The sequence below is a fragment of the Gopherus flavomarginatus genome, chromosome 8 (genome assembly GCF_025201925.1).
Source record: "Gopherus flavomarginatus isolate rGopFla2 chromosome 8, rGopFla2.mat.asm, whole genome shotgun sequence".
Classification (NCBI taxonomy): Eukaryota; Metazoa; Chordata; order Testudines; family Testudinidae; genus Gopherus; species Gopherus flavomarginatus.
Genome location: NC_066624.1, coordinates 79,239,181 through 79,265,710, shown reverse-complemented (window position 1 = coordinate 79,265,710; position 26,530 = coordinate 79,239,181). Strand labels below are relative to the sequence as shown.

Below are 26,530 nucleotides of genomic sequence, written 5' to 3'. Positions count from 1 at the left end.
GGCAGACAACATTAACGAAAAGCAGACGACTGCATTAAAAGACTAAGCAGTGTTTAGTGTTGCAGTGGATGAGAGTGTGGATATAAACGACGTTCCACATTTGGCAGTTGTTGAAAGATACTGTGCTTCCGATGAATCCAAGAGGAACTCTGTTGCCTAAAACCCCTGCATGGCACAACCAAGGGGGAAGATATAGTGGAAAGCTTTGTAAACCATTTTGAAGAACAAGGAGTTGACATCAGAAAAATATTTTGTGTGACAACAGATGGTGCTCCTGCCATGGTTGGAAAACAGAAGGCATTTGTAAAGTTACTTAAAGTCAAATTAGCTGCCCAACAGCCAAATTTCACTGCATTATCCATCAAGAAAACCTGTGTGCTAAAATTTCTAATTCAGAGCTTAATAATTTGATGAATACAGTGGTGCAAATTGTGAATTTCCTTGTTGCTCGATCTGCTCTGACTCACAGACAGTTTCAAGCACTGCTAGAAGAGATGGACGGTGCTTATAAATTCCACTTCACAGCAACATTTGGTGGACTTTTTGTTGGAAAAAGCACAACTACCCTGAACTGGATAATGCCAAATGGCTGTGTAAGATCATGTTTCTAACTGACATCACCGCTCACCTAAAAGAACTCAAACTCTGTCTCCAAGGTGCAGGGAAAACAGTTCTGGATCTTTATGAAGTCTGGAAGGCATTTGTTGTAAAACTAGCAATTTCTCGGGATATTTGAATTTTGATTTTCCATTACTTCCAACACATAAAAGAGCTATTGACACGTTGCACTGTCAGTGTTGATGAGATTGGAATGTACATGCAAGAACTGGAATCAGAATTTTCTGACAGATTTCAAGATTTCCAGCAATGTGGCCCAATACTTTCTTTTCTAATTAAACCTGAAAAGTTCAACGAAAGCAACTTGGATTTGTCTGTATTTCAGTGGATGGGTGTTGAAGATTTCGAAATGCAGCTCATTCAGTTAAAAAGCTCAGAATTGTGGGTATCAAAGTTTGGAGAGCTGCAGAGTGCACTTGAAGCTACCGAGAGAGATCATGGGGCCTCTATTCTGACCTGCTGGACGTCCCTGCCAGTGCAATTTTACTGTTTGAAGAAAATTGCGTTTGCAACGCTTTCAGCATTTGGATCCACATACCTGTGTGAGCAGGTATTTCTACACATGAAATCTGTCCTCAGTCCCTCTTGGAGCCGATTAACAACTGATCACTCAGAAGCCTGTATGCAGCTTAAAAGTATCTAAATATGTGCCAGACACTGGAAATCTCAGAAACGAAAAGCAAGGGCTTTGATATGATCTGCATTTTAATTTAATTTTAAATGAAGTTTCTTAAACATTTTAAAAACCTTATTTACTTTATATACAACAACAGTTTAGTTATATAATATAGACTTATAGCGAGAGACCTTCTAAAAACGTTAAAATGTATTACTGGCACACAAAATCTTAAATTATAGTGAATAAATGAAGACTTGGCACACCAGTTCTGAAAGGTAGTCACCCCAGCCTAGTTCAAGACAAAGATCCACAGTTCATTGCCCAACTGACCATATGGAAGCAGAAAAAGAGGAAAGGAAAGGAACTTAGAGGGTGAGGGGACAAGCAATAGAGTATTTCTCCCTTCCAAAACAAATTTATAATTTTGGTGGACCCCAGAAATCCTCAAGCCGGCCATTCACCTTGATGCTCCCCAATATGAAAAATGTTTGAGTTACAGTAAGTGAATGTATGAAGATGCAAAACAAAAATGGTTACTAACCTTTCATAACTATTCTTCTTCAAGATGTATTGCTTATGTCCATTCCATGCTAGATGTGTTTGCACCACGTGCACAGTTTTCCTCAGTGGTATCTGTTGAGCCGGCTTTTCTGCCCTCTGGAGTGGCACACATACGTACCAGTATAAAGGGTGCATTATTAAGGCCTCACACCCTCTCAGTTACTTCTTGCCAGTAACTCTGACAGAGCGATAGGAGGGTGTCATGGAATGGACTAAGCAAAACGTCTCAAATGAACAACAGGCAGAGTCGACGGTGCCATCGCTGGCTCGGGGGAGGAAGAGTGGCCCAGCACACGTCTCACTTTATTAATCTCTCCCTGTTTGTCTCTGTTCTGCACCAGAGAGCATCCTCTCTAAGTGTGCTGTTTATGTTTCTTCCACCACACCGGAAATGGTAAATGGTAAGGCTTTGGAGCGGAGCCCGGAGCTGGAGCAGAGGCGGAGCATAGCTCCAAAGCCCTGGTAAATGGCATGAGAGGAGTGCTCCACACAGATGTTGAAGTGCATGGCACCGATTCAGAGGGGCTCGGCTCTAAGACTGTTCTGAGGCCAGCCTCCATACGAATGGCCTTCAGCCAAAGGTCCCTGTCCTTTTCATTGCGAAGTCCCTGCTGATCTGGCACTTATTTCACGGGAGTTTCCCCAGATACTTTAAACAGTTAGAGTGCAGGTCACTGGCATAGGCTTGCCGCAAGAGGCACATGGCTTGAAGCCCGGGGAATGGGGGCATGCTCAGTCCCTGCCGCAAAGAGTCCCTTGATGACATAGACCAACTATTCCCACTCCTATATACATTAACACTAAGAAGTATATACACTAACTACAATAACTACACAAACCACGCACAAACTGTCCAAACCACTGGGAAAGAAGCCTTGCTGCAATAAGGATTGTTCCAGCAACCATCATGAGTGGTAAGAAGGAACTGAGAGGGTGCAAGGCCAGTGGAGCCTCTTATATTGGCGCATATGCATGCGAGTCAAGAGGGCACTAGAACTGGACCAACGGATACCACTGAGGGGAAAATGTCTGGCTACGCTGCACGCACACATCTAGCATGGAAAGGACATGTGCAAACACTCAAAGTAGTGAACTGCCAGGAAAAAAAAAAAAACTTAAAATCATCCCCATCTTGCCTCTCAAAAACACCAAATATTGGTTGAAGACATTCTCTCAACTATTCTTACCATATATACAAGTTCAAAGACTACAAGTTAGCTCAGAAGCATTAAAACCCAGTGTGACACTAAGTTCCCATACTCTTCAGAGATATTGTTATATGATATGATTGTGGCATAACTATGATGTATTTTAACAAGACAGTTCATGTGACATATCATTGAAAAGATTATGATTTACTGAGTATGATTATCCTATTTGTATGCCTGTATCATTTTCGTATCTGAAGTTTGGAATATCATCTATGCTTCCATTACAAATGTGTTTACACGTGGGGAACACCCACTAGACAGAATGCAATCAGTCTATATGGCTGGCTGGGAAGGGCCATTAGGGAAAACAACAGGACTTTGAAGATGCTAATCTCCCCTGGGGAGCCTTTCCGGGAAGCTTTCCTGAGGACCTTACAAACAGTCTCTGTCTCACGACTGCTATGGCCCTACAGTGGCATGTGACCAAGTCACCTGGTACTTGATTCCATCATAACACTAGTGTTTTTCCACTAACCAGGCATGGGAATCAAACTGGGAGACAAAGGGTTCCTGACATATGCTAAAGCTATTTAAGGCAGGGGAGTGACATCATCCCCGCCCAAGATGACTGCAGTAAATATCTAAGAAACAAAGACTGAAATGGGGGAGAAAGGCTGTACCTAGACTTGAGAGCTTTTTAGCCTGTGAAAGGAATACCTAGAGTTTTAAGCTCCAAGCAAGTGCACCTTGCCCTCAAGAATAACTGCAAACTACCTAAAAACAACTGTTAGGATGAGAATTTGCTACTTATGTTCAATTTCTTTAGCATACTAAGCTTAGATTGTGTTTTGTTTTATTTGCTAGGTCTACTTTGATCTCTTTGCTATCCCTTATAATCACTTTAAATCTATCTTTTGTAGTTAATAAACTTGTTTTGTTTTGTCCAAAACCAGTGTGTGGAAAACATAACCTGGAGCAGAAAGCTGTGTATATTCCTCTCTACATTGAGGGAGGGGGAAATTTCATGAGCTTATGCTGTACAGTTCTCTGTGCAGTGCAAGACGGTATAACTTTGGGTCTACCCTCTAGAGGGGTGTGTCCACTTGAGTAACTGGGCAGTTCCTTAGGTTAGGCTTCCCATGCAAAGCTGATCTCAGCATCAGCATGACTAGCTGCAGCTGGTTGTGTCCCTACCTGTATGTGTGCTGGTGAAGTGCAGTCTGAAGCCTGAGAGAGTGCTTGGCAGGCTTGCCTCAGCAGTACAGTGTAAAGGGAGCCCAGGCTGGTGGGCAGGTGGGCTCAGTGGTACCCCAGTTCTAAGCGGAACCCTAAGGGGGAGAGAACCCATCATCCCAGTTCCTCCCATCCAATTAAAAATACACTGTATTTCTTCTCAATTTGAGAAATAAGATTTAGAATATTTATGCATGAATCAAGCTGAGCATACCATTTCTCTTTATCTTCAGACTTAATACAACTAACAGTCATATTAATTAACTTAAAACATCAGCACAAAGTTAGCCCTCATATTGGGGTTCATGTGGATTTATTGACATATGTTAGGTAAATGAGTACAGACTAAGATGAAAATGTGACAGATAAGGTGGGTGGGGTAACAGCTTTCCCTGGACCAACTTCTGCTAGTGAAAGACAAGCTTTTGAGCTATGCAGATCTCAAGAAGAGCTGTATAACACAAAAGCTTGTCTCTCTCATCAACAGAAGTTTGTGCGGTGACAGATACTACATCATCTACCATGTCTTTATAATATCTTGGGACCAGTACGGCTATGACACCACTGCAAATAAAAGATGAAAACATGCCAGTTAATGATTATTATTTCTATTACAGAGTTTTGGTGCAGTAAACAAAGAAAAAGACAGATCTTCATATTACAATCATATAAGCTGCAAGATACAGACACAACCTGAATGTATATGTCTGCTACATCTATGGGCCTGAATAATAGCCTAAAAATACTGCCACTTGAAACAACAAATCAACAAAATCAAACCTTTCAAAGAAATATCTCATCTTAAAGTATCAAATTACACAGTAGAACACAGTGATTTGAAAATCTCAAGGAAATAGGTATCTTTGCCCTTCTTCTGTATATTTTTGAGAACAGAAATGAACAAATGAAACCATTTAAGAGATATTAAAAAGTTTTGAGCTATTAATGCAGTGAACATGGCAGAATTTCAAAGCATCACGGATAATGATTGCTTTAAATGGTCTAATTTAGAAAAGAAAATATTTCCTTGTTATCCATACTTTAACAAGCTGTAAAAGACCTTCAGTCATGCCGGTTCTATTTAAAACCATATTTTACATACAAATTAAGCCAAACTGCATGACCCTATTGATTTGTACATAGTTTTGATGCAATCCTTACATATTTTTCCCATCCATTATGTTCACTGAATGAACATTTTCCCTCCTGTAAATGTAAGTTTATCTGGATGTAATTTTATGTTGAACTGAGCTCAATAACTGCTTACTGATTTGTAGGCTTCAACACTCCACATTTGAACATTATAAAAATAATTCTGGCACTAAAAAATGTAAATATGTTCCTTGTCATGCAAAAAAGAACATATGTCATGTTTTATGTTTGTTCCATAGCCAGAGTCTTACACACTCAAGGTACTACATTTGATTCATTACCTTCATAAAGGCTTCAAATTGTAGTTCATAATGAGAAAGGGCTCCAAAACAACATCTGAGTTATGTGGGGTTCCTACTGTTCTAATTCTACTGTTCATATTTTCATGAGCTACATTTCTAAAAAAACCCCAACATTCAAGTACTTATCCTAAACAAATTAAATAATGTTTACAACTACAAGTAGCTTGACAGTCACACAGGAAAAGGCAGCTAATGCACACCCCTTTATCTGGCTACCGTCCACACAGACTCATGGGCAGCAATAGCCTGAGTTGATGGTTTCCAGAGATGAGTGCCATGGGCTCCTTGCTTCTCCCAATCAATCACAGCCCTGCTTGATGTAGGACTGCACCAAAGATTGCACCTCTAGTGATAATGAGCCTCTCTTACAGCCTAATACATGGGGATGCAAAGGTGTAATATTCTGCACCCTCCTCCTTAGTTGTGAGCTGGGGGAGGAATCAAAGGACCATTCAGGTGCTCCTTCTCCTACAGCAAGGTCTGCCATCCCACCTACCGATATGCTGGGGGAACGGGGGAAGACAGCTTAAGAAAAGCAGTTGGTAGAGATGGATTGGTACATAATTGCCAAATGTAAGTTATTATACTGATTGATACAGAATTGTGTCAAAGTTTCCATGTGTTCTACTACCTTGTGATGCAATTTTGGTGGTGGATGTATTCTTTTCAGGGAGTACATTTGTTCTGCTCTTTGAGCCAGCATGGCAAGAAAGGGAAGATGTATAAAACTCCCAGAATTGTGGTTCTTATGTAGCTGGGACTGATACTCATAAGCAAAAGCTGCCTGGAGTCTGTCCTGTGTTGGCTCTAATCCTCTCTACGGGGTAGAGCATGGCTTGGTACAAGCTAAATGTCCAGGCTCGGGTGGGAAAGAGCATCTCTGCCTAGTTAGCCATTTTTACTTTGAGGTCTGTCAATCATGAAAAGGGGTGGTTCATGCTGAGTGGCTATAGCTACTCTTTGTGGCATATCCCTCCATTTTTAACAATATTCTTCTTATTTAATAAATGTGCAACCTTTGTGCCATAAACTATTCTTAACTTGTAAAAGTGTCACTGTGGAGATCCTTTGAGCAAATCTTAGTTGTTACTTATAAACAACCATAGGTAAAAAAAATTTCATATGCAAGAGTTTTTAAATTCATGGTGTTCTTTTAACTGAAAGCACTGAGAAAATATGTCTTTAAATGGCTCTCATCACCATTCAGCAGGAAAAATTTGGTCAGGAAACTAGTCTCACTCTTGCAAAAAAATTCTATGGGATCTTTAATTGCCACAAGTGCCAGGGATTACCAAACAAAAAGATATTCTAATATGGAAAATACCCAGAGCTCTTATTAGGTGGGAAATACTCAGAAAAAATATTAATGGAATCCAGGACAAAATAAAAATCATGATGGATAAAAGGGTGTGGAAAGTATCAGCACTGGAAATGCAGGCAGAGAGGCAAAGAAACTCGAGACAGACTTTTACATGTGGTGAATGACAGCTCCGTCAAGAGAAGTCACTGAGTGAGTGGGGGTGGGGAGAGGAGAAAACATGATACATAGATAACCTCAAGTGGGCCATAAGCTGGGCTCACTGTGGGAATGATAATGAGATATGTCCTGGTTCCTCTTTTGTCTGCTACTACAAAACAGGCTGTGGAGACCTACAAATATATGCACTACAACAGGGGTTCTCAAACAGGGGGTCGCGAGTTTATTACAGTGGGGGCACGAGCTGTCAGCCTCTACTCCAAATCCACTTTGCCTCCAGCATTTATAATGGTGTTAAATATATAAGAGGGGCCGCACTCAGAGGCTTGCTATGTGAAAGGGGTCAGCAGTACAAAAGTTTGAGAACCACTGCACTACGAGGAGGACATGGATCAATGTACTGAACTACAAATGAAGTCACATGTACCATGTTCAAAGAGTTCTAATTCTCCAGCTAGTACCTCTGTCCATACACACTGGCATTGGCCTACAGTTACTCTATGTCCTAACTTCACAATCCCCTGATAAAATTTAATTTTTTAAATCAAGTAACGCAACATGTAACACGGGGTTCCAATAGATGCTCCTGTCCTGTAAAATTATACTGGCCATGAGGCTATTCTGCAGAAGGTCTTCATTTTCCTCAATTACTAGTAGCTTCCCACCACAACAGAAGCTGTGCGCTGCAGCAACAGCACCTCATAGGGATTGAGGATTTGAACAAAGCAATGGATAGTGCACTAGCGTCCAACATTAATTGTTTTTACCTTATTGGTCCCATTGTCAGTGATAAAGCAGCTAACTTTAGACTTCCCATCTAGAGACATATTCAGGTTTCCCTGTAGTTTGTCCATTCTGTTTAGGAAAACATCTTTGTTGAGGAGGGTCATGTGAAGCTGAGATAATGTGTAGGGGTTCTGGGTCACACATTGGCTGGAGAATTAAAAGAGCCTTAGGAGGAAGGAAGAAGGTAGTAATTAAGCTGTTAAGTGTCCAAAGATAGGAAAGGCATGCATGAAAAATTTTATGATGATCCAGATATTAGTAGCGTAGTAAATGACACCCCCCGAGGTTCCCTTGAGAAACTTTCTTTGGGACCTTCAATAAATACATAGAAAAAAAGCACCTCAAAACTGTTTCCCTAGTTAGCTGCCTGATCTGCTGTACAATAGCATTAAAACATGTTCCTTGTCCATTGGCATCACAAAACAATTGCATGCCAAGACTAGCAGTAAGTGTTAATGCAGCTGCTGCTATTGCTAATCTGACTTTGCTTTTGCTTTCTCCAATAGGGGCCCATCCCAGAGAGGAGAACAGAGAATTTAAGGGCTGTGTTGTTATTGCTGCTGCTATTACTACGTAAGGGGAGAGAAAGAGGAGAAACACACTTAGTAGCAGTGGAGAAAACAGCATGACAGGAAGGAATAGGGGTAGTGTCATGTGTCATTCCACAACCTCTACTGTTTTTAATAAAAAATGGCAATTTGAAATTCATACTCAATCTGAATGTAGTGGGTGGAGTATAGTAACTAGGCTTAGGTTGCACAGACCATTTCTTTTGCTACACTGGTGCATGCTCATCACCCAGGAAATGGGAGAGTTACAGAGATAATTCCACTAAGGGTTGTCATCCTTTGTAGGTTTTCACCATGACTAATATTATGCATATATACAGCATGTATACCTTGTGAGGTACTGGCTATGTGACGCAGAAATCACCACCTATAGCACCTGTCTCAAACACATCTACTAATGTCTACATACTCCTCACACTTCCAGAATTTACATCATGCGACATGGAACAAAAGACTGCACTCTAACCAATTTCCTCTACTGAGGTTTTCAGCCTCTTCATAGAGAAACTGCAGTTGAACTACCTATACGGTTATCTAAAGAGGAAGGAAAAATATGGTACAGTATCACCAACGTATAGTCTTCCATCCTGAATGCTTTGAATTTCATATAATTTAATAAGAACAATGTTCAAAGTTGCTATTTTAAAAAAACCTGGTTATTTTATTTGTATATTTTGAAGCCAAGATACTTTCTGATGTACATTTATCATTTTCCCCACTTAACCAAATTTCTTCTTCCAAATAACCAAATATTTTACAGTTCATAAAGTGATATTTATTTTTTATTATTTTAAAGAAAAAATACAAAGTTGAAAGGAAAAGTGAACAAAGTTTTTAGACAATGGAGTGAAAGTGCTCACCTGAGTAGTAGTCTCTCTGTCTTGCAGAGTCATTAAAGTAGGAAAAGTCACCTACCAGGAAGAAATGTAATACACTTAATATTTGTAAATAATGTTATAATAATTCTACACAAATTAAAATTGAGTTTGCAGTATTACCACCTACAGAATCTTGGTCTTGTGTGATGAGGCTCTAGAACAGTGGAATTTCTATAAAATTTTGCCCAGCAATAGTCAAAGTATTTAATGTTTATAATCTTAATATTTTTCTCTGAGTCTCAAAGTGATGTCTGATATAATAAAAAGGAAAGACTCATGCAGAAGAGAAGATACCCAGTAAACATTCTGCAGAATTAGTGGTTGGGAAATTTTTGCAGGTAAATTGTGCACTGGGGAGTTCCTCTGGAGTGGAGAAAGGAGCTAGCTGTTCAGTTTCAGGCCACTCCACAGAAAACTTATGGCTAGAGTAGCCCCTGTTCTGTCTGTGCCCTGCTACATAAGAGGAGGAAGAGAAGACTTGTGGATCCAGGAGACAATCAGTTGGCCCTGCCCCCAAATCCTGGCTGTACAGCAGTGTCCAGGTGATATCCCTGCAGCAAAGAGCTCTCTCCAAATCCTGCCTCACCCACTGTACTACACTGTTTCTACCACCAGACAGCACCGCTACAGATGGGTGAAAGATTCATCCTTAAAAAAGGTGTGAACTGTCCCATATCAACCAAGTGGGTAATGAAATCTCTCTCTCTTAGTTTTGCCACTTAAAAGTCCTATATATCTAGAACTCGCAGAGGCTTCATCACCAAACCCTGCATGCACTTCAAGCATTGACAGCAAGTAGGATAAATCTTCAGGCTACTGACCTACTGGATTATTTGTTCAGGATTTATTTTACTATTTAAAAATAGAGCTAAACCAAATCATTTAATATAACAGCTTCAGTGAAAAGTAGAAAGAGAACAGATTTCTGAACTGATAATGTAGTCTCAATATACATTAGCTATGGTCACATTTAACAAGGTATCATGAATAAATAGATTACATTATCAACTTTATCATAGTAAATAAGCTACATATCCATATTTATTATTATTTTTAGTTTATACAAATATTTATTGTGAAAAGCTTTTGTTATGCTGAGAACATCAGCTACTATAGAAAATTCAAAGCACTACTTTTGACTATTTACATTTTTGAATGAACACATAAAACACACTATGTCATTGGACCCAGCCCCGCAAACTTTCAGTTATGTGGCCCTTGTATTTTTACCTGACTGAAACAGTGAAGTCAGTGGGACTACTCACATAAGGAGTTGCAGGACTGGGCCCATGGTTTGTATTTCTAAATACATGAATGTGCAGTATTTGCATTTTCCCCCCATTTAACCAGCACCACGTATAAACTTGTAGTAATACAATACCAAAATCAACAATATTGGAAATTCTTTAGACAATTGTCTAAACGCCAAAAGCTCACTTTCAAAATGTGGGTACTTCCAATATAATGTATGAAGGTAATAAAAAGATAGAAATGTACCATACTCAGCATAATAGAATAACATATTTCTCTGGGTTTACTGCATTTCATTTAAAATGGAGGTTTTTAAATGGCATTTTAATTTTATCCCTAATTTTTTAAAAAAATAATTTATTGTCTTAGGAAGTACAAACATTTGAAAAATATTTGATCCTGTTCTTGGTTCCATTTATTTCTAATAACCCAAATCTTAAATTTAATATTAAGCCATACTATTAACTTCTTGTCATGCCAAGAGTGTTCACTATGCACCTGCAGTTGCTTTCATGAGCATCTTCAGAGGCCCCATCGTATACATCAATCCAACAAGAATACCTGCCAGATGCCCAGCAAAAGAAGTCCTAGGAGAAACAGAATCATTTGAGAGAGTTTGTATGCCTGATGATTAGATATAGTCTGTATTCCCATTATTCCAATGTATGTCAATGGGTCACAGTTTGCAGTCTTTTCTCCATATGTCTTTTATTCTGTGCAGTTTAATACATCTCAAAGAACAACATTTTCCACCTTTTTTGACCACTGAAATGAGTAACAACCACAATATGTTTTAAAGGAACATCTCTGACCAAATGAGGAGCTAAAAGTGACTGAAGTATTACAAGAATCAATATGCCTCAAACAAAATAAGAAGAATTGGACAAATTGTATAAATTTCATTCAGCTTCAGTTTGTTTCTGTTGTACAAAAAACATCTAAAATTAGTTCTCTTTTAGCTCTTGAAATTCCTGATTCAGCATTACACTGCTCCTGTTTTACATCAATGGAACTTTACTGAAATCAGCAAAGCTACAAAGGCATAAAACTGGAACAAAGCCATGATAAATCAGGTCATTGTAAGAGGTAAATTACCACACTGTGTTTATAAAATAATTCAGAACTACTGCACATTTTAAAATATTAAATATATATGTAATGAGTAGCACTATAATTGCAACAATAGCTTTTGTAAGTAAACAGATCTGGCTTTGTTTCTAAACAAGAGCTTTATATAACTAATATTTTTAATTTTGGTGATGGTTTGGATAATGAGGTTCTCTTTCCCAGGAACTCACTATAAACTCTGGCTAGCGGTGCAAGGTTTCTTCAAAATTGTATGTGGAAAAAATGTGGTCCTACTTTTTAGTTTTCTAAGACCCTCCAGCCTGACCCCTGCCTAAAATCTCATTATGTAGTAGTAATAAGTAGCACTGCAGAAAAGGATCTAATGCAGTGTCCCCACATTTTTTTCTGTCGCACCCCCCACCCCTTACCCATAAGGGAATCTGTCCATGCCCCTCACCCCCAGGAGCTGTAGTCAGGAGATGAGGCCAGGAGCAGAGCCACAACCAGGCTCGGGGCCATGGCCAAGAGTGGGAGCCAGGCCCAGGAGCAGAGCCACGATGGGCTCAGGAGGGGCCCAGGAGTAGAGGCACGATCAGGGCCAGGAGCCGAAGCTGCAGCTAGGAGCAAGGCTGTGGCTGGGGGTGGAGTGAGAGAGAGCTGGGAGCAGAGCAGGGCTGGGGGGGTACTTCTTCCCTGCCCCCTACTGGGGTTGGCTCAGTCCCACTGTGCCCACCGAACATTCCTCTGCACCCTGCCAGGGGGGTGCATCCCACAGTTTGGAGATTATTGGGGGTTATTAAAGTGGATCAGAAGTTGCATATAAGCCAACGATGTGAAAAAGGCTAATGTTCTGGGTGTATTAACAGGAATACTGTATGCAATTCACAAGAGGTAATTGTTGCACTGTACTGAGCACTGGGCAGGCCTCTGCTGGAGTACTGTGTCCAGTTTTAGGCAACATACCTTAAGAAAGATGTGGACAAACAGAAAAGAGTTCAGAGGAACAACTAAAATGATAAAAGGTTTAGAAAACCTGAACTATGAGGAAAGGTTAAAAGAACTAGGCAAGTTTAGCCTTGAGAAAAGAAGACTAGGGGAAAAGGAGTAAGGAACTTGAGAACAGTCTTCAATTATTTTAATGTCTATTATAAAGAAGATAGTAATCAACTGCACTCAGTATCCACAGCAAGGCAGAACAAGTAGTAATGGGCTTAATCTGCAGTAAGGGTGATTTAGGTTAGATATTAGGAAAAGTTTTCTAACTATAAGGATAATTAAATACTTGAATAGGTTACTAAGGGAGGTTATATAATTGCCATCATTGGAGGTTTTTAAGAACAGGTTGGACAAACTCTTGCCAGGGATGGTCTAGATTTACTTGGCCCTGCCTTAGCACTGGGGAGGTGGTGGGGGAGGCTAAAGGACCTCTTGAGTTTCCTGCTAGCTCTATTTCTATGATTCTTTGCCTGTGGTTTTTTCTAGGAAGCACTGATTTGTTAAGTAATTTGAATAAGGAATTTTTCTTCAGGAAAATCCCTAAATTCCTGTCAAGGCTGTAGTGCAAATGGTTTGAGTTGAGTAATCCTTATTATAAACTTTAATATAGTGTTTTTCAGCTTTCAGAGCTATTGTTCCGAAGAGTTCTTCCTGAAGCGAAGATACTAAGCCCTGATTCAGTGCTGGTCTATTTCCAGTTAATATATGAAGGCAAATGAGCCACTGTAAAGACTGCAGACAGAGGGCACACAATGCCAAAATGTTCTTTCTACAGTTTATTCACCTAGATCTCTGTCAAAGAATTTTTCCAAACGCTATAAAAATCTGAGGTGAACAACTCTGCCACTAACAAGGTCTAGTTTTGGCTATTACACCCGCATGGAGGCATAGTTAAGTTACAGCATTAAGATTTAAAAAAAAAGTCAAAGTGTAGAAAAAAAACCAAACCTTGTTTTAGCTTGTCACAACATACAGCTGGTATCCAACGTATTGAAGGATAAGACAGACCAGTTCCCAAAGATAAATGAAACCCTGGATTTTGCTAGTGGTCCTGCTTATGTGAAAACAGGAGACCTGAAGTCTTTGTAGACTGAGCTCCTCCCTTGGGAACCTCTATTCCCCAACCCCTTTGCAGGGGAGGTAGGAAGGATTCAGAAGCAAGCTGAGTCATAGGGGTGAGCCAAAGCAGGATGACTCCATGTTACTGGTTCTGTGTTGAGAGTCCTGAACACGATTCTGGACCCAGTTAAATGCCTGGTATGAGAGAGCAGGAAGTGGAGTGCAATGCACCCCCTCCCAGTGTTAAATAAAGTTGCAACCTGCTGCTTAAATCCATTCTCTGTATCTACTATTCTTTTACCTGCATGTATTGATCAACCACATTGGCATTTACAGCAATTGGGTCTGGACCTCCAGTGTAAGTTTCTTTTCTATAGGTTTAAAGCACTACAAGTACTCTCTCTAGGCTGGAATTTGACTTAAAATTACTTGGATGCCAAAAAAATTTAACACACATCCTAAAGACATAATGTAATACCTGCACATGAAAAACCTTTCATAACTTATAGTAAGATCATCCTGGCTGAAGATTTTTAATTAAAAAGAATTGCTTAACAGTAAGAGTGTGAAATCTCTACTTCTTTATTGTTTTGCTTTTATAGTCCCTACTTCTCTATTGTTTATCTGTATAGTTTCTGTCCACTTCTTTGATTGTTTCTGTCTGTTACATAACTAATTTTGCAAGGTGTAAATCACATAAGGTGGTGGCAGGGCTCTGGAGCTGTGCTCTGGCTCCAGCTCCAGGCAAAAACCTGCAGCTCCACTGTTCCGGAGCTGCTCTGCGCTCCAGCTCCAGGCTCTGCTCCAAAGCCCTGGGTGGGATAGGATTGGGTAAAGGATTATTTTGAAATATATTAGGATATAATCAAAGAATTATTTTGTAATACTTTAGTAAAATGATTAGTTAAGGTATAGCTAAGCAGGACTCAAGTTTCACTATATCAACCGAGGTCCAAAAGGAAGTTCTTTGAAATCAACTCCAGGACACAGCCCCAGGATCAGAACTGCCAGACCTCAACATCCTGTCAACTATATTGTGCAGAAGCTGGAGGCCCCAGATGACCTGATCCTGACTGGTCAGCAGGAAAAGTTCGTCTGCCTTATTGGGACTGGTGAGCATTGTATGCTTAGTGTGTAAAATTCTGTTTTGATGATTGTTAATAAACACAGGTTAGAGATTTCATTGTGTAAGGATCTTTCACGGGTGAAAGACCCTGCAAACCTGCAGAGGGTAAGGGTTACGCCTTGAGCCTTAGGGTATGTCTACACTTGCAGAGTTTTTGCACTGCAAGTTTCACCAGTGATAGGGAACCAATGAAAGAAAAGTGCTGATTTATGTACTCAATTTCCCAGGAGTCGGAGAGTGTTTACATTAGCAGCACTTCCATCGCCAATGAGAGCTGCGCTGTAGGGCAGCTATCCCACAGCGCAGCTCTCTCGATAGGTCTTGTGGGAAGGGGAGGGTGAGAGGAAGGCATTCTGGGTCCCTGCTCAGTGCCCCATGCTTCATATCCCAGCAGCCCCATTACTTCCTTGTTTCTTTCATGGTTTTTTTTTTTTTTTTTTAAAACGCCTGCTGTCTGGCTGCTTTCCCTGCCATATCTACAAGCAACGGGAAAGGGAGTTTCAAACCTCCCCGGGCTTACGGGGGAGGGACGGAAGTCCATTTACCTAGCATCAGAGTAGTGGAAATGCTGGCCAGAGTGATGACTTTTGGAACTGTGGGATATCCTTCAGAGACCAAAAGATGTTCACACTGGTAGAATGTGTCTTCACTTTCACAACAGTGCAAAAAGAACAGCGGTAAGAGCTGTATGCCTCTTGTGAAGGTAGTTTTCTTTTTGCGGTGAAACTTCTGAGTTTCACTGCAAAAAGTCATTAACAAGTGTAGATGCTCCTATGGTTTTAAAGGGACATTTTGCGCTTTAATGACAAGTGTAGACATGGCCTTGGGAACAGGGTAAAAGTGGTTGCCCTAAAGCGTGAGGTTACGCACTGAGTCCTATGAACTGGGTAAAGGTAGATGCCCCTAGAGTGTGCAGGTAACAAAAATAATTAAGAACATGACAAGGAAAGCAAATGAAATCCAAATGATTTGTTTGCATATGAAAAACTTAATTTTCCCCACGACTTTATTCTAATTGTATACTAATAGTGTACTTCATTTTTTAATTGGAAATAACTTCTCACCAACATTGCATGATTTATCTTACATTTTTTCAATCCTTCTTACATATCATTTGTAGCTTTAATCATCTGAAATATCTAACGTTAACAGAACAAATATTTGTGGCACTGGGCCGCCACTGTCTCTTATTAACAGTGTTCTGTAGTTAAAAAAAAAAAAGTGATTGGCGTCATATACATATAAATTATAGGACAGCACATCAGCCAATTATTTAGTCCAGAACTCTTAGCTCAAACCACCATTATTACAGTCTTTTGGAGAAACAGCTTCTTATTTGTTTTCATGTATTTCTTACTTTTGTCTACTGAGAGGCCACATTAGATAAAGTGTGCTTTGAAAAAAAAAAAAAAAAAGCAGCATTAGCAAACTGACATACTGTAAGCTACCACTTCCTTTAGATAAAGTGATGAATTTCTCAAAACAATAAGTGCTAGTTCAACTAAATCAATAGCACATACAGCCAAATACACAAGCCAATTTACGTTTTTCATTGCTAAAATTAAAATATGCTTAGCAAGTAGGCCCTATTGCTAATTTAAGAATTCAAACTATATGAATGCAAATCAGACCCTATTAAATCATCACACAAGAAGGAATTAACTACTGATTTAGAGCAGCACTGCACAGAAAAACAGTTGAGTTTTTTTTATTATTAACAAACTTTCCCCTTTCAGGTTATTTTGTAATAAATCTGGAATTTTGAATTACCTGGTAAATCTTTACCAGCCACATCTGGCAAAGAATAGAAGCCAGGAAACTGGCTCTCACTGGTTAACATCACTTCTCCAGACACTTATGAAACTAATTTTCTCGTGTAACAGAATGTTAGCAGGTTGGAAGGCACCAAAGAAACTAGACATTCCATGCAGCATACTGTACCCCTCTAAAACAGAGATTTTCAAACTGTGAGTGTGCCCCCCCCCAAGGGGAGCATGGAGCAACATTCGGGGGGCCAAGCAGCAGCAGCGGGTGACTCGGGCCAGCCCCACATGGCGGTGCAGGGAGAGAGTACCACCTTCACCCCCGACTCACCTCAGCATGCCACCTAGCCTGTGGGTCAGTGTCAATATCTGCCATGAGTGGGCTGATTTCTACCTCCATTAGCCTCCATGCCGAGCGCTGCCTCTGCCCCCAGAAACCATTGCATGTGCCTTCCCCCACCTTGAAAACCCAAGGCAGGAGGGGCAAAGGGGTAGGTATTGGCCCTGCCCTAGCAGTGCAGCCTGGCTGCAAGGTAGAAGCAGCCTGCTGCTGAGGAAGCCTTGGCTGTGCCATTGGTAAGTATCTGTGTATTTGAAAATTACAGGTGTGGGCAATTTAAAGTTGTTACAGTCTCTGTTAGATTTATGAGCAGGCTATCAAGCATACTTTTGCATGTCTCTATTTTTGTTTGGGTTGTGGGGGCGCCACCAAAAATTGTAACTCAAATGGGGGAGGGAGGGGTCAGCTCAAAACATTTGCAAACTGCTGCTCTAAAGAGTAAGTTTTTTTATTTAAAAACAATCCAATGATTCCCTGTTCCCTAGTTTCAGACAGAAACAAATTTCAACAGTGATTACACGAACTCTTCTAAGAAACATTGATATATTTCAGGCAAGTACCAGAAGCCTCAAATCTGAAAGTTCAAATCGGAGAGTGAGGATCCATATAACGAGTCAGTGCAGAACCCCAAAGTCAAGAGGACTCGGCACAGAAGTGGGCAAAGTAGTCCACCAAGGAACAGCTTGTAGGATCAGGTCTGAATTAGTCCTGCAGATTTTCATGACAACCAATTCGCACAAAACCATTTGAAATTCACTCACGACAACCAATATAACACAGAGCCCACATGAGACCAGAAGCACTTCTGGCTTTACATACCTCAAGGCCTCCTGGTGTGACACCAGGCTGGAAGTTGCCATCTCCATGGATGTAGGGTGGGATTTTATTTAAGAGTTTGGGCACAAAGATAATTTTGGTTATGATTTTCAAACTTGACCAAAGATTCCAGGTGCTTTTAGTTTTCTAGAAAGGGCTGAATATGCCTCCTGAAACACCCTTTTTGGGTGTTCACCTTGGCACCTAATATTCAGGTACACAATTGTTAGTTCTGAAAATCTTGACCTGTGTAATTTTATCAATAGGTGTATGTACAATAGTTGAGGAAGGCGGCAAATTTGTTTTAAAAAAATGCTGTTAGGCTAGGTATAACACTGAAAACAATGCACACAACTTGGTAGTAGTAGTTGTAGATAGGAGTATCTACATAAAATGCATATAGACAAAGATGTGATGTGTGTTTTATCCCTTTCCCACCCCCACTGACAAGGTTTGTTTTACTAGATTATAAGTACTTCAGGGCACAAAGTGTATCATATATATGTATATAATCCTTGCACAATTACTTATTTGTTTTGTGATGGCACACAGAGGCTTCAGCAATGACTGGGGACCCCAATGAGAGCTGCTGCACTACCAATAAATTATTATTAATAAATAAGTATTTATGAAGCAGTGTAAAATGGTAAACAACTAAATACTTCAGCAGAATGTTAGACAGCTCCAACTATCATAAACTGTTGCATTTAGATTGTTAAAATGAACAAGTATAAATGTTTAATTGATTAGTACCAAGCAACATGCTGATTAATATTATCTCAGTACATTTCTATATGTAGGAAACTACATGGTCCTTATGATTTACTATATGCAGGAACAGTGACACTAATTTTACTACAATAAAAAGGGGAAGTATTACTTTTTAGAATAATTTTTAGAGAAGGTGCTGGGGTGAATAGCAGCACAGACAACTGTTTTCCCTCTAATGAGAAGTCAGACAAAAGATAAGCTTCTCACCAATAAACTGTGTTGCTTGAACTACGCCACAGTTAACCTGCATATCTCAATCACACTCTTGAAATTTCCAGTTGCAGGATCAATTACAATAGGGGCTGGTCTACATTACGGGGGAAAAGCGATCTTAGATACACAACTTCAGCTACGTGAATAATGTAGCTGAAGTCGAAGTATTTAAGATCGAATTACTCGCCGTCCTCACGGTGCGGGATCGATGTCCGCGGCTCCCCCTGTCGATTCCGCAACTCCGTTCGGGTTGGTGGAGTTACGGAATCGATATAAGCGTGTTCGGGGATCGATATATTGCATCTAGATGAGATACGATATATCAATCCCCGAGCAATCGATTGTAAGCCGCCAACACAGTGGGTAGTGAAGACGTACCCTTAGTCACTTCTTTAAATGTGCCCACGACCAGTTCAAGAAAAGAAAAGGAGATACTCTATCCATGTGCCTCCTGAGTTGATTTATATTGCTGTTACAGCTTTCATTGGCATGACATTACTGTGAAGACACATATTAAAAGTACTGCAAGCAAGAGAAAGGTGGGGAAAATGTACTGAAAGTAACAGAAATGTTTGCCATGCAAGGATAAGTTGGCTCATTGATTTAGCAGCTCTCAAAGATGAAGCTATAAACTAAAACGTGAAGGAGATGGAAAGTTTTTTAGCATCAACAACTCAAATAATAAGTCAATAACCATAACCACTATTAACATGGCAAAGCTGTAAGACAGCTCTCATCAATAAAGCAGCATTTAAATACAATGATATTAACAACGTGGCTCCCAAAACTCAACTAGTGAGCAAAAATGCAAAGCTTTTAATCAGTCTACACAGTAATATAGCAAAATGCCAAAATCTCATGACATAAATCTTTAATTTACAGCTGTACAAATGGCTGACAATGATACCTGAAACTACACAAAACTCTCCTGGTTTCATGAAAAACTCAAAATTCAAATCAGGTTTGACAAATTATTCTTCAATATATGAGAAAATTAAGCCCAGTTTTGAGCAAACCTGGAATGGTTTATGGCTTTACATGAAAAATTGGAATTCTCAGTTGTGTGTGTTGCCAAACTAAAAAAGTAATACTGCATTGGCAGTTCTGGCTGGGTTTTGTTTTCAGATTTTAGCTGTCTTTGAAACTCAGGGGGCTTGAAACCACATAGAATGAAACCAAAGAAAAATGTTCACATGGTTCTCTAAGAAGTGAAACCACCAAGGTTTTTTTGTTTGCGTTTCTTTTGTTTTTTTACAATTCTATTAAGTCTTACCACACTATAGGATTGACCCATTATAAAATACCCTTATTTTTCAACAAATAATACACTAAGACTTCACTGTAAATCTCTGACATTTGGTTGTGTGTTTAAGAAACTGATTGAAGCCTCTGTACCTAAATAATAATCTGCTAGCATGCACCTGCTCTTCAAAACTGGGATAGTTCTCATATCTTTCACATTGTGCACCTCAGGGGTACCCAGTGAGAGCCTGGTATTACTGAAAGTGGGCAGAACCATCTTAAATCCATATTAATCAACATAGTTGAATTAAAAAAACAGGCAGATATGAAGGGAAAAACTTTGAACATATGTTAATGGCAAACTGAGCTAGAAAAATCTTCCTTTTCAGCATCAGCCATGAACCACATTAAATATGAGAAATGTATTACATTTTGTGGTATATGCCAGCTTACAAATCTGGAAAAATTTACCAGACACTTTGGGATGCTGTATGATTGAAATATGACCATTTATATCATTGATATTCCCACTATTCTACAAATGCAACAACTCTTGTACAAAGGCTATCATGCAAGGTGTCCATGGAAAAGTTATGATTTGCTAAATAAGATTATCCTGTTTAAAACCATGTATCATCACTGTATCTGAAGTTATGAATATTGGCTATGTTTCTGTATCTCAAATGTGTCAAAGTAGTTGACATCCAGTCTAGCCAGCCCATTATGAACAAACTATTCAAGCTTGATGACCCATTAAGGACACTCCTCTCTAACAATGGGCCATAGAAGAAACAACCCTCCCAGTAAGCCTTCCTCCTATGGATGCCTCAGCCAGAATATGGGTAATGGCTACCTCTGGGAGTCAAAGCATGTAAGGACATGTGATATGCCCATACGACTCCAGATTCCATCCTCAAAAAGATGCAGAGTTCCACTTATTTGTCTCTCTCCCTCAACTAGCTAGTGAAAGGGAGAGCATTTCTCCAGCTACACCATCCTGAAAGGGGCAGAGGATGGAAAGAGTCTACACGTGCTTTGATGAGGCGTACAAATCCCATACTGGACAATAAGGTGGTTAAGGATCTGCTCTGGGCTCAGGCAGCTCCACCTTGCCACTCCTGCTTGCACAGACTGGAGGAAGAACTTAAAAGGGGAGCAGAGGAGCTCTCTTGTTGGCAGACAAGGGAAGCGAACAGATCTTCAGCCCTCAGCTCCTGAGGAAAGGGCTGACTGAAGGCAAAAGCTTCCTAGACAACCATTGCCTGAAGGCCCCGCCCTGAACGAAGGGAGGACTAGATTCTGATGCATCCTGAGAGGGAATTATTCCCCTCTGTTTCTTATTACCTCAGTTTATTTGCTTTTTGTTCATGGACTGCCCCAGAAGGGAGGAGACTTGAAAGTGACCTGGCCAAAGGGCCAAGTAACAGGAAAAGGCATGACACTGCAGAAGCAGAGCAGCTATCAGCAGGAGACACCCAGCAGGTAGGGAGCAGCCACTCCTGGCCACAAGGAGTCAGTGGTGAATCCCATGACACTGCCCTCAACAACTTCCTGGCTGCTGAAAAGCCAGGTTCCCACTCTCTTCCTCATTCCTCCTCTCTCACTCTCCAAGTATTTTTGGGGTCATTCATCTTCCTTCCTTCATCTTTCTCAGACCCTGTTTCACACTGCTTCTCAATTAAGTAACTGAATAGAGCACCCAGCCCTGAACCCATACATTTTTCCTCTACCAGTCTGGCAAAAGTTGGGGTTTATGTCAAAAGGAGTAACATTATCTCTTCTCCTGGTGATAAGCTCAGGTTAAGGGCTCATGTGGCTTCACAGATAATCTTGGCTATCATTGACCATAACTGTTTTTGAAGAGGGTAGGATAATTCTTCAGTAAGTGTACTCATTGCTCTCTGCAAATTTCAAAAAGGCAAATCTTTCAAGGATCCTTCCACCCCAAGGATCCTTATGTAAGACCTTCATCTCCTTTTTTTAAAATCAAACCCAGTGTCCGCAGTTTTCTATTAACAGAATGAAATGGAAGAGTGGAGGTGACCAAGCAGGATAGGTGTCAATTTGAATAAAGACAAAAAAGTAATGCTAATAAAAACTGCATTCCCCTTCTGCCTCTTAAAGTGTGTTGTCCATCCTTCTCAATAGTCTGCAATCTGAGCGTTATTTCTGGATCCATCACGCCTGGATTCTCAGGTGATGCTGTGGCATACGGTCCCTTTTTCTTCTATATCAGGCCTAATTTGAGTCCATGTCTTTCTGAGATGGACCTTGCTCCAGTGATCTAAACCTTTGTAGCTTCAAGACTAGATTACTGAAATGCACTCTAACCAGCTACTACAAAACATCTTGAGAGCGGAAGGCCATTTTGACCCCATAATACCAGTGCTCCGAGATCCACACTGGTTTATCTGTTCATTTGACTACAACTGGAGATGTTAGTTATAATGTAAAATCTTTAAGTGGCGTTGGAGGACATGATTACCTGAGAGATCATCCCATTTTCCATGTCTCACAATAGGAGGGCTGCTGAGTTCCGGTTTTTAATTTTCACAATCAGTGGCAATATTATTAGATGTCCATATTTCTTGAACCTGCCTCCCTTGGAAATTTTTCATATTCCAAGATGGACAAGCTTCAGGAGACAATGTAAGATCTATTTGTCTGGACAGGCTTTCGACTGATGTTTTATAAAAGGAAATGGAGAACAGTCGTTAATATGCAAGGGGCTTCATTATGTTCTATTGATTTGTAATTAAACGAAAAACTTGCAGATTCTTTGGACTGGGCACTAATGTAAACTTATATACACACAATATTTTTGACAAACTGAAAAATGGATTTATATTCGTTAATTTGAATATGATTTCTAATTAATCAGGAAAGTTTCTCCGATTCATCATTATTTCCATGATGATAATAGGCAGACTCCGCCACGGGCTTACAGTCTGCTACAACTCGGCAATCGGCCCCACATGCCAGACAATATCATATACAGCTGACAGATCCACAAGAACAGCACCAACTTTCTTGCCCTTCTTGAAGCCATCTTCAATGTCTTGTGTTAGGCGAATAATTTGAACTCGGGTTGTCTGAGCACAGCCTGAACAAAGGGCACTTGTGGTTCAATAACCTTGCTAATTGCATCAGAATCAGGCTCTCCACAAGCTTATATGTGGACACAAATGAGAGATATGTTGCTGATTATTCCCTCTTAGCCTTGGTCTGGTTCATCGTGGAAATAACGAACTGCAGTTTCATCTCGCAAGCTAGAGACAAAAAGTCAGCTAGCTTCGGCATCTCCATAGCAGACTCCCAGAAGTATCTGTTCTGGCTCCTCTCCTTTTCAACATATATACTTACAACCTACCAACAACTAAAGCCAGTAAGTATATCTACACAGATGACATCTGTCTTGCGAATGTTGGTAATTATCTACAGAATATAGATGGGTAACTCACCCAGGACATTAATTCTCTGGCCATTTACCTTTGTCAGTTTTAAGTGACTCTAAGATGATAGCCACAGCCTTCCATCTGAACAATCACCTGGCCAATCAACTCCTTACCGCCTATGTTGAGGATAGTCCACCTCATTTCCAGCCAGTTGCCACTTATTTAGGAGTCAATCTAGACCACAGTCTAACACACCAATCTCATCTACGACACAAAGAAAAAGATCACCTCCCATACTGCCTAAACCCAAGAACCTCCTGGGAAGTAGAGGCAAACGTTATACAAAGCTCAGTCCTAGTGCTGATATTCACTCCAGCAAAATATTTTGCAGCAGTATGGGGCAGAAGTAGACATATAAGTCTTGTTTATTCAGAGCAGAACACAACCACTCATATAATTAGTGGTTGCCTTAGTCACACATTAACATTAACTTCATGTGTGTTGGCTCATATAGCTCCTTAAAAGTGAAGACAATATCACCCTAAAACAGCATGGAGGGCTATGACAGATTAAAGCAACGTGCTGCACATACGGCTGAAAATAATTCCAATATGTACAAATAAGCAATGTATACTTTCACAAGAAGATCTGCCTGTCTCTAGGAGAAAACACCTACACCTGCAGTGACAATGACTGGTTTCACGACATCCTTTTAAAATAGGCATTCATCACTCATGTCTAACGCTGCCAAAGCTCAGCTGAACAATGGTATATCAGAGCCGACAGCTGTGTGACAGACTTGCAGCAACTCTGGGATAAACAGACAGGCATGCTGACTAATTTCAGAAGGCCTTATATAGATCCAATGGTTTGTGATCTGGGATGCAGATCCTAGACTAGGCTTAACAATTTGTGGCCTAGGAATGGCTGCCACAACACAGAAATTTGGCCTGGTCAAGTCTCCACAATGTGACTACCAAGCAGCAATGCAGATGGTCAAAAATGTGGTAGAGGAGCGCAACATTAGAAGACAGAAAGGTGAACTGCATACCTTGCTACCCTCAATAATGCAACAGTTAGATGGCCGAACAATCTAGACATTGACTTGCGATGCATACAAAAGTAGGAAGCTTTTTGCAATAATGTCAAAGAAGTGGTATACTAGTTTTACAATTTAATTAGTACACAAAAACTACCTTCACTGACAGTAAAATTGTGCCAGGGGAAATCCCATCCATCCATCACCTTGGAAGAAGGAAATTAAGGGGGGAAATCTGTGCATTCTTTTCCGTCTTCATATTGCATATCCCACAGATAACATTCTATTGCCCCATAAGACTTTCAATCCCATCTCCAAGATACCCCAAAACAATCCGTATCCCAATTTCAAATGTGCACTTTAAAGCACAATCTTAACAGTGATCTCATATGCTTTTATATCAATTATATCAATAGATTAGCACATATGGATTCAGGAAGTTTTCTGCCTTAACACTTCTGGAGTCACTGATAAGATTTTGCATTAGAATACAAGTTTGAGGAAGCTGGTGATTGTGATGATTGACATTATGATTTACATATTATATTTTTAAATAAAAATCTGTTTTAAAGTGGTCTTCTCATAGTGTGAATCACATGCAATCATACCATTCCCCCACACAGATCAGCAGCAAGGTTTGAAATCCTTGACCTTCAAGAGTGCTAAATTAGACCCTTACTATTTGAGCTACAGGAGTAATTGCTAGTCACTTTCCAGATCAGCCACTGGAGAAGGACTTGACACACATTCAGAGTGGATACCACAACTATTTTATTATTCAGCAGTAGAATGTTGGTAATCAGGAAACTAGATTCTATCCTATACTCAGGGAGAGGAGTGTGAGTAATATAGTGGTTAGAAATAGTACAGTAGTTTAGACACAATGAAATGCAGTATAGTGCAATGATAAGATTTGGGTTGGTCATGTTAGAAAGCTTCACTCTATGCCTGCAATGACCTTGCATGAGCTCTCTGCCAATTTAGTTAAGAATTGTGGGTGGTGCAGGAATGTTCAGTAGCTCTTCCCTGTCTCCTAGACTGAGGCTCATGCAGTCATCAATAGTAAGGGTAGTAAATTGCACAGGAATGTAAACATAACTAAGAGTGGAGATTTAAATTCTCAGTTTCCTCCTTTCCAGCTCAGGGAACTTTTCCTAAACTATCGTACCATTTGATTAGGGAGTGTTTTGTTGTGTGTCTCATGTTTTTAACCACCCCCTGAAACACGTGATGGTGCTCACAGACTGGTAATAAAATTAAAATTTGGTGGGTTTATCATTTTCCATTATGGTTAAGAAGTTACAAAATACCTAACACTGTTGACATATAACTGATTTTCAGGAAGTCTTTACAAAAGGAAGAAGATTCTAAACCAAGAAAGGGATGGGATGGGTTGGGAGGATTGAGCACAGGGTAGAATGGAGTCATGTGGCCAGTGAGGTTGTGGTTTAATTGGTGTAGGGTTTGGGAGAAAATCAGATAAGAGATAGATCTGGGAGAAGAGGAGACTGGCATTAGGAGTGAACTGTTAAAATGTGACAGATGGATAAATATTTGTTTTACCTGCCAGGCCCTTTCATGCAATATATCCCAGTTTTTCAAGTGAATGGGAAAATAAAGAGTGTGTTCCTTCTTTTTCTCAACCAATCTTTGTTCTTTTCAACCAGAACACTTCTCAGTAACCCTCCCCCAAGCAAGGTGTCCCATTTTTTTTTCCTTTGACAAGCATGATCAACCTACAAGGTGTGAAGGAGAGAGATGCAGATTGCTACCTACAACTCCACTATTTATTTTGGGTACCAGACATCATTGCTCATGTGTCACAATGTATACATACCTAAATGGATCCAAAAATATGGATGTGACTTGAGAATGATCTAATCAACTTACCCTGGGGAACATAAATGAATGGCCACAAGCTCCAGCCAACAAGCATATCTGCTGGATACAGGAATTCCCATGATGTTGCTGGTCCCTCCTGGGTGATAATGATTGTTAAGGACTTTCAAAGCAAATAATACTCCTAAAAACAAAACAAAACAAAAAAAATCACACCAAGAAAGAAATAGTTGAGTTCAGATGATGTGAAAAACAACTGCAAAACA

At 40.1% G+C, this 26,530-nt stretch overlaps 1 protein-coding gene across 10 annotated transcripts in view; it reads right to left on the bottom strand.

Annotated features, from left to right (window-relative positions):
* RHBDD1 (rhomboid domain containing 1) overlaps positions 1–26,530 on the bottom strand; it is a 140,512-nt gene that overhangs the window by 94,441 nt on the left and 19,541 nt on the right. For all 10 annotated transcript variants that reach the window (XR_007775784.1, XR_007775785.1, XR_007775786.1 and 7 more), the window contains 3 exons: positions 26,316–26,448; positions 11,096–11,184; positions 9,329–9,379 (listed from right to left, as the gene is read on the bottom strand). Coding sequence is in view for 6 of the 10 variants with exons in the window: in XM_050964121.1 (XP_050820078.1) it covers positions 9,329–9,379; positions 11,096–11,184; positions 26,316–26,448 (273 nt within the window). In the remaining 4 variants the exon portion in view is untranslated. The remainder of the gene's footprint in view (positions 1–9,328; positions 9,380–11,095; positions 11,185–26,315; positions 26,449–26,530) is intronic.